Source organism: Anabrus simplex, chromosome 3, assembly GCF_040414725.1.
Source record: "Anabrus simplex isolate iqAnaSimp1 chromosome 3, ASM4041472v1, whole genome shotgun sequence".
In the NCBI taxonomy this organism is placed as follows: domain Eukaryota; kingdom Metazoa; phylum Arthropoda; class Insecta; order Orthoptera; family Tettigoniidae; genus Anabrus; species Anabrus simplex.
Window position 1 is genome coordinate 42,766,791 of NC_090267.1, and position 8,882 is coordinate 42,775,672.

At 35.5% G+C, this 8,882-nt stretch overlaps 1 protein-coding gene across 1 annotated transcript in view; it reads left to right on the forward strand.

Annotated features, from left to right (window-relative positions):
* LOC136865955 (nose resistant to fluoxetine protein 6) overlaps window positions 1-4,929 on the forward strand; it is a 123,022-nt gene extending 118,093 nt beyond the window's left edge. The window contains exon 13 of the mRNA XM_068226573.1: window positions 4,402-4,929. Within this exon, the coding sequence (XP_068082674.1) occupies window positions 4,402-4,616 (215 nt within the window). The 3' untranslated portion in view covers window positions 4,617-4,929. The remainder of the gene's footprint in view (window positions 1-4,401) is intronic.
* The last annotated feature ends 3,953 nt before the right edge of the window (window positions 4,930-8,882 follow it).

An 8,882-nucleotide genomic window follows, 5' to 3' on the forward strand; every position in this document is an offset into this window, starting at 1 on the left:
ATTGTAAAGATATATGAATTGACGAAAGAAACATCCAACGCGACACTCTCAGGTGACATAGCCCAACAGAATGGGTTAACAAATTTGGTATGATTCGTGGACAAAATTGTACTCTTTCACCAAAATCGAGAAGGAAGTATAAGACTGTATAAGATACGATTGTTTTTCTTTAAAGAGACAGGTGATTCCAAAATGTACACTGAGAAATCAATACCAGTCACTATCAGAGTCTAAACATACATAAATGAGAAACATTTTCTCGATTTTTCTTGGATTTCTCAATCTGTTCTCTGGAAACTCGTGGCAGGGAACTGTACGACACTTTTGATACACTGGACGGCTGCAAGAGACACAGTACAGTATTATTCGTCCGAATCTGCTTCCGAAGTTACAAATTGGAACTCAGGATCTTTATCCACCTATCTATTTCATTGCTCCCATCCTACTCATAATTTAGTTCACTGATCACAAAATCAGGAAGTTCGGGGTCATTGAGACTAACAATATTTGCACGAAGATATGAACTTAATGGCGCAAAATTCGTAAAATATGTATTAAAAAAAGGAAGTGAATTACTGTACATTATACTTGTGCACACGGTGAAATGGGGTCAATGATGGAACCATTACTGTATTACTTCAGAACTGAACAAAACGAAGACGAACAAAATTAGTGAACAGCCCCTTCAGCCAAGGTACAAGGAAAAGCAAGAGTGAGAGAGGAAAGCGACCAACGTGGTCGAGTTGTAAAGTGTGACTGGTGCCATAAACGACCCCACCTCACCATTTCAGTATTAAAGGGAATCAAGAACGAAATTTGGGACTTCTCCAATCAACCACTTATCCAAACCAAATTTTAAACACAAGCATATATTAATAAGGTAGACCACCGCTCAGAATTTTGAGTTTATTAGTTAATTTGTTACAAAGTTACTAACAATTAATAGTTTTATATGTAGCATGGAAAATTCTCCTTGATGTAAAGTCTTCACTATTTTTGGGTCATAATTTGCAGACTTGTGAAAAATACTCATATACTTAATAATAATCAGGGTTTTTCAGTATGGTATAAACGATTGGACACATAGGTTTTGAAATTTTTCATTATTTATACAATGGGCCAAACACTAATTGGATGTTATTTTAGGAATAAAAAGACACCTAGAGGTAATATTCAACTTTAAAAAAAATATAGAACTACTTTTAATTTCTATTTGTGTAGAAACTTTTTCAGATAATTTTCGTGAATCTAATAAGAACTCTGTCGCGAGGAGCATTTGTTACATGGCAATGAGCTGAATATATTGTAAGGTAGCAAAATACAGTTGAAAGTTTTGTGAAACACACTTGCATTGAAACTGCTCTGGACTGTACGTTAATACTTCCGACTTCTTTCTCCTCTTATGCACAGCCTAGACATACTACAAGGTAAGAATATTCCAGCGGTATTGTTGAAAAATTGGTGCGAAAATAATTCAAAGAGAATATTTTCCGGGACGTATGCTTACTCTATGTACGCCGTGCCCACTGCCCTTTAAATCCCGCATTTAGAGACTTAAGATTCCATTAGCGAAAAGGTGACAGTGGGATTTTAAAGAGGAAGAATTCGGAGGTTTTAAGGTAAAAACTTAAAATTTGGTTCTTTGTTCAAAAATCGCATCATTTCAACATAGTTAAAATTTCTTTGAAAAACGTATTTAAAAAAAAGTAAGGAGAACGAACACTGGATCACAAAAAGAAATTGCTAAATGTAATTGAATTTGTTTGTCTGTTTGTCTGTTCCAACATCACGGCGAAACGGCTGGATGGATCTAGACCAAACTTTATGTTCAAATTAACTACTTAACTGGCGAGAGTGGCGGGGAATATCGTCCGGAACTACTGTACGGCGCTCTGCCAACCTGTACCTGGCAGCTTATCTATAAATACGTTAAATTTACGGCTTTGTATCGTGGTTTTTGGGAAGAACAAATTTTCTCTTCACGTGAAAGTCACAAAATAAGCTCGATCTTGTCATTCGCCCCGGAATAATATTTTCTATGACATTCTGGTCATTCTATAATGAATTATGTCTGTTTGTTTCTTACACCAACATCGGAAAATGGCTGATTGGAATTTCAGGATATTAGGTATTTATACTTCCATTTGTCTAATTGAATAATATTATTAGGTATTTACCTCCAAGTGCTATAGTTCTATTTGTGAAATATTGTTATTAATCGTTTTTAAAATTCAATTACATTTAGCAATTTGTTTTTGTATTCTGGTGTTCGTTCTCCTTGCTTTTTGAATACGTTACCAGTTTTGTTTTTTTATTCACAAATATGAGAACTACAGTATAAACTTATCGATTTTGGGTGAGGGTTTGTCTAGGCTCTTAATTTCTTTAATAGCCATTCTCAGTATAATTTTCTAAAATATTTGGTTTTATTATTATTGGCAATTTTGTTTACATGATCTAAGTATTGAAATTGACAAGATCGAGCTTATTTTACGATTTTCACGTGAAGAGAAAATTTTTTCTTCCCATAAACCACAATACAAAGTCCTAAAATGAAGTATTTATAGATAAGCTGCCAGATACAGGTTAGCAGAGCGCCGTACAGTAGTTCCGGACGATATTCCCCGCCACTCTCGCCAGTTAAGTAGTTAATTTGAACACAAAGTTTGGTCTAGATTCATCCAGCCGTTTCGCCGTGATGTTGGAACAGACAAACAGGCAAACATATTCGATAGCTAATATCCACTGATACGATGTTGAGTTGATCTATAGTGGACAAATACTTGCAAAATTGGCAAAAGAAACGAAATTAGCTACAACTGTATTTATATAAACATTCAAAATATTTTAGATCTGTTTTGATGTCCGCCAAGCTTGTAAGCTGTCGCGGATTTGCTCTCCTTATTGTGAATGCCTATTGAACCGCAAATATATTTTGACATAAAAGTACAAATAATAATATATTTCTGACATTTCCGGCCATAATTTAATTACTCAGAGAATTTTCCCCTAAGATTGCATTATCCTCACAGACAGTATTAACAAAATTTTGAACACAGTTATTTGCGGCTTTATATTATGCCAGGAACATGCACTAAATCCAGTATATTAATTATCTGTGTGAAGCATACGTAACATCGATTTGCATTCTGAAACAGTTGCTAACGATAGATACTACTAAATTACTTGGCCTCCATGGCTCCAAACTACATACCATTACTAGCAACAAGACACGAATAAAACATTGGTGGATGCACGGGATATCTTGCATCGCGTTTTGCAGAAATGTCAGTCGATTCCATAAGATGCAGGCCGAACGCTAAGTGGGTTCTTCGTAACAATAGGAACTTCTAGCAGTTACAAGATTTCTTAGTGGTGAAAAAAGCATCGAGTAATCTTATTCCAACAACCGTACCGCCTCTTTTAAACATAACCCAATAATGTAAATAGAGGTGGAGAAGTCATTTTCTGCAACGAAACGTATGTTGCCTGACACAAGACAAAACTTAAAAGTAAATGAATTCGAACAAGTATCTCGTTGTCACGTTCAATCAACGAGACAGGTATAGAAGTGCTCAAATGAGATCAAGTATTACCTTACGCGGATTTGATTCCATTATACGATAATGTATTCTTGGGTGTATTCACTAATGATTCCTTAATCACATAAAACATAGCTTAAAATATATTTAATTGGCTAGTCGGTAATAATTTATAAAATACGTACCTTTAATATTTCATATGTCTGTGACCCAACTGTTTTACCACGAGATATCTGTAATTCCTGTCATAAAATATATGAAATACATGAATACAGTGAAGAAAGAATCAATGAAGACCGTTGATATTTGAGTACATTATCAGGAAAACGCTACATAATGCACACCACACAGCTGAAAAATAGAATGTATTATTTTTCTGTAACAGTGCCCGGTAGAGGGTATCTAAATGTATGCTCAAGTTGCGAAAGCATTGAGCGTTTTCTTCACAAGATTTTATTTCAGTAACGCATTCCGTTGGTGAGTAAAATACAGGTGAATAATACAATATTTCCTAGAAGTGAAAATTGTAGACTTCCCCTTGTTTAATTTTAAGACAGCACTAGTGGCACTTTTACAATATCTTCAACGAGTATTCCAAGTCTCATATCCACAGTACGAGTTGGAATCACTGAAGAATTATAAACCTGTATAATAACGCTTTTTTGAAAACTCAATGATACCCACACTCAAACATTTAATCAAACGTACTCCCCTCTATTCCAATCAAGCTAGCTCATGATAATGCCCATTTCACATTCATATACATTTCATTAACAACAACTAACTTCCTCCTGATATATTTTGTTCCTTTTTAAGTAGCTAAAAATATATTCCTAAATGCAAAACTCTCTTGTTTCAGGAGGACGTAAACCTGCTACAAAGCCGAAAGATCACTACGGTATATCGAGTGAACAAAGAACAGAAGTTGCTGCCGAAATCTCCAGCGAAGATAAGGTGGAAGTTAATAATTTGCAGGAGGTTGTCCCTGAAATTCCTTCCATAACAACGAGTGAAGAGAAGACGGAAATCAGTAATTTGCAGGATGATGTCCCACAAAGTCCCACCAGTACCTAGAAGGGAGAGAAGATGAATATCAATGACTTAGAGCAGAAGATCCAGAAGTATTTTGAATGAAGATATGAGTTGATGGATAAGTGGGAGGAAGGAAAATGTGAAGCCACTGCAGAGATAGTAATGATATTGTGATCTAACATTCCAAGGAATCTGAAATACAGGACGTGGTTATTGGACAAGGGGATGTATGGTCTTCCTGACGAGTCTCTTTAAGTTACAGTTGTCTCAATGCCTTGAACCCATTTTTATACTTGAATAAATATTATTTGTTGATCTGTTGAAATACTCGAATTAAAACTGATTTCAATAGGAACTTTTTCACCTTACCCATTTTATGATCTACACCTGAGCTTGGGTTGCTTTGCGGCACATCAGTTAATGATGTAATTTTGTTGCCAGAATAGCTGTGGATGAATAGAAGAGTTTTGATTTCGAGATCCCAGGATCGTGGATGAAAATCGGAAGGTGACGTTGGATTTTAAATGGTCAGGAAAATGTACCCTTTTCACTGTATGTCGTGGGAATGTGACATGTTGAAGATATGTGATGACATACTTGATGTTTACAGGAGAATATCAGTTACCACTCAATTGGACCAATAGTTCTATTTCCCATGTGGCAGATCAAGATGAAACGCCGAAATTGATATCCTGGGTCCTAAATGTCTTTAAATCAAAATTTCTGCACACGGCAGCTGAATTCCTACGGTAATAATAATAATAATAATAATAATAATAATAATAATAATAATAATAATAAAATATATTTTGTTTACAATTTGCTCTAGGTTACACCGAAACAGATAGGTCTCATGGTGACGATGGGATATAAAGGGGCTAGAAGTGGGAAGGAAGAGGCCGCAGACTTAATTAAGGTACAGTCTCAGCATTTGCCCGGTGGGAAAATGGGAAACAACGGGAAACCATCTTCAGGGCTGCTGACAATTTTGATCAAACCCAGTACCTCCCGACAGCAAGCTCACAGCAGCGTCACCCAAAACGTATGGGCACCTTAATCGGTAATAATAATAATAATAATAATAATAATAATAATAATAATAATAATAATAATAATAATTGCTATGAGTTCGTCTAGTCGAGGTGGTAGAGGCAAGACTAGATACACCTAGATGACGTGTTTTCGATTTTCCGTGAGGCTATCACTCTGCCCCACCTAGTGCTAGGATCGCGGATATTAGAACCCTTCTGCTTTCCACTCTTCATTTATCCTCACGCAGTGATGGATTTAGTTTTCTTTCCTTTTTCTTGTACTTACTTAAGGGCATCCTGATTCTCACCCCCAAACTAGTTCTGAATTCAGGAACTGAAGTAGGACTAAACGGGAAAGTAATTACAATATGTGTGCCTAAGAGTGATGTTTCGGACATGTCCTTCTCTGGACATCTCTACCATTATCAAAATTGCCGGGCTGAGTGGCCTCAGACGGTTAAGGCGCTGGCCTTCTAGCCCCAACTTGGCAGGTTCGATCCTGGCTCAATCCGGTGGTATTTGAAGTTGCTAAAATACGACAGCCTCGTGACGGTAGATTTACTGGCACGTAAAAGAACTCCTGCGGGAATAAATTCCCGTACCTCGGCGTCTCCGAAGACCGTAAAAGTAGTTAGACGGACGTAAAGCAAATAACATTATTATTATTATTATTATTATTATTATTATTATTATTATTATTATTATTATTATTATTATTATTATTATTATTATTATTATTATTATTATTATTATCATCAAAATTTCGGCTGAATAGCGCTACCTGATTTCAAAAATACATCTAGCTCGCGATTATGGGATCCATGGACAGACACTATAAGAGTGATCAATGGTGGGAGGTAGTAGAAGCAATTAAATATGCATTTGTATTAGCCAGAGGTTATGCAGAAATAATGTACTGCAACCGTAATGTACGTTGCACCGACACAGTTAGGTCTTATGGCGACGATGGGATAGGAAAGGACTAGGAGTTGGAAGGAAGTGGCCGTGGCCTTAATTAAGGTACAGTCCCAGCATTTGTCTGATGTGAACATGGGAAACAACAACGGAAAACCATCTTCCGCGAATGAAATATCATGGATCACCGTTGAGTATGGCCGAAACACATCTGTAACAATTCTTTGAACCCATAGTTATACTTATACTTGAACGATTGGACAGACTTAGTAATGGCAAGGAAGCCACAGTGGCTTTAATTAAGGTACAACCCCAGCATTTGCTTGAAGTGAAAAAGGGATACCACGGAAAATCAGGCACCGTTTACAATTCATTAGCACGTTATCATCGTCATTATGAGAATCTGTACCTTAAAAATTATTTCAGGCTATTTTAATTCTTAACCTACAAATGACAATATTAAAAATCGATTTTAATTGCAAGGATGTTCCGCTTTAATGAAATCAAATTATTTATTAAATATAATTAATAACAATAATAAATCAAATGTTGCACAATGGATGGATAACTCAAATGTTGAACATAGTAATCAACGCAGTTAAACGTACATACTAAAGTACTTTTGTTGATTGTCATTTCTGGCTTGTAAGGCGCTACAATTTTATATAATCAAAACAAATGTGTTGGTAAACCAATCTAACATTAAGTTGAACAATAGCAAACGAATCGCTATTGCCAACATGAAAATTGCTGAAGGTTTATATGTACAATTGACAGTATAATTGTTTAAATTATTGATTTTGTCCGCCGCAAAAAATAAAGAAAATATGTATCCTTTTCTATCTATTCATTTATAGGCCAAAACCATGTCCTTTAATAATCTATTAATATAATATTCTAATCCTCGCGTAGATCAACGAACTCTAACTAACAACTTGAGTGTTCACTACGTAAATACGTGCAACGTCGTGGAATATGAAATAAAACAATCATGGACATTCTAAATAAGATCCGCAGCTAATCTCAGATAAATAATCGACAGAATTGTGAAATAAAGAACAACATAATCATGGAGTCCTGAATCGCTGCACCTGCTATAAAGAAGACATTCAATACTGCATAATACCATCATAAACAATCATGATTTGCAATTATTAAGAACATTATACTGTACCCATACTGGGTAATTTAGGGCAGCTATTGCATAATTTGGTTTCACAAACAGATGTATAGATGGAATAATTGGATGAGAACCTCCGGAAGTCACTTACCAGGCTTGAAGTCTCGTCCTCCCTAACTTCATTGCATCACTGGCTGAAATCATAAAGCATACGGGCAATGGAATGTTCGAAAAAAATAGGCACTACATAAAATATAACGAAAGTAGGGTTCTCTATAATGTGAGAGGAATACACTAATATTATTAAATGAGAAGAATCTTCGTTGAAATATATTTGCTAAACATTTTATTATACTGATAAAATCACACGATATGGTGCCATACTACAACACATAAACAAGAAACAATCAAGACTGATGCAAAAATTATATCTGTGGTATGCCTTAACGTTCTTTTAGTTTATTCACAGATGTAGTTGGTCTTCAGTATACCTCAAATAATTTTATTAATTTATTAACATGTTTGTAGAAATTATACATTCCTATAAGAACGTTCCGTTAAAAACACGAGATTGCATCGCTCTATCAAACACATGGTCCATTTGACCACAACAATTATATATTTACACTGAACACATACGTGTATCCTGGGTTTACCTAACAAAATTATATTCAAAGAAAAATCAGCCAACACTGGAATCAAACCCATCACCATAGAACACTTCGGGGAATAATAAAACACGTAAACACATTACATAGAAAAAAATATCAAACGTATATCACATAATATATCTTGAAGGTATGGCTTAATCAAGCCATAGTATCAGCTTAAATTCTTCGTTCCATCATCAGTCGAACTCAGGTACTCCAACTTCCAAGGTAAAAATATTCTCTAATCGCGAGCCAATTTAATGCATAAGCATGGGAGGGGATCTATCCTCCGCAAAATCAGAAAATTATCCGCATTACTCATAACGTATCATTAGAATGGAATTGAGACTGCTCTGGCGAATGAAAGAGATCTCGCAAGTAAACCTTAAGTTTTGCTGGAGACTACAGAATCTTCCTCGACACTAAGTCCACACGTAGTAAAACTGTCAATCATAACAACAGCTGTGTGTCCACCTCCGTGGCTACAAAAACACATTGAACTCTGTCGTTTCTTTCTTTCTTTCTTTCTTTCTTTCTTTCTTTTATATATCATCTCGGCTTGTTCTCAAGTACGCATTCATTTGAGAGCCAT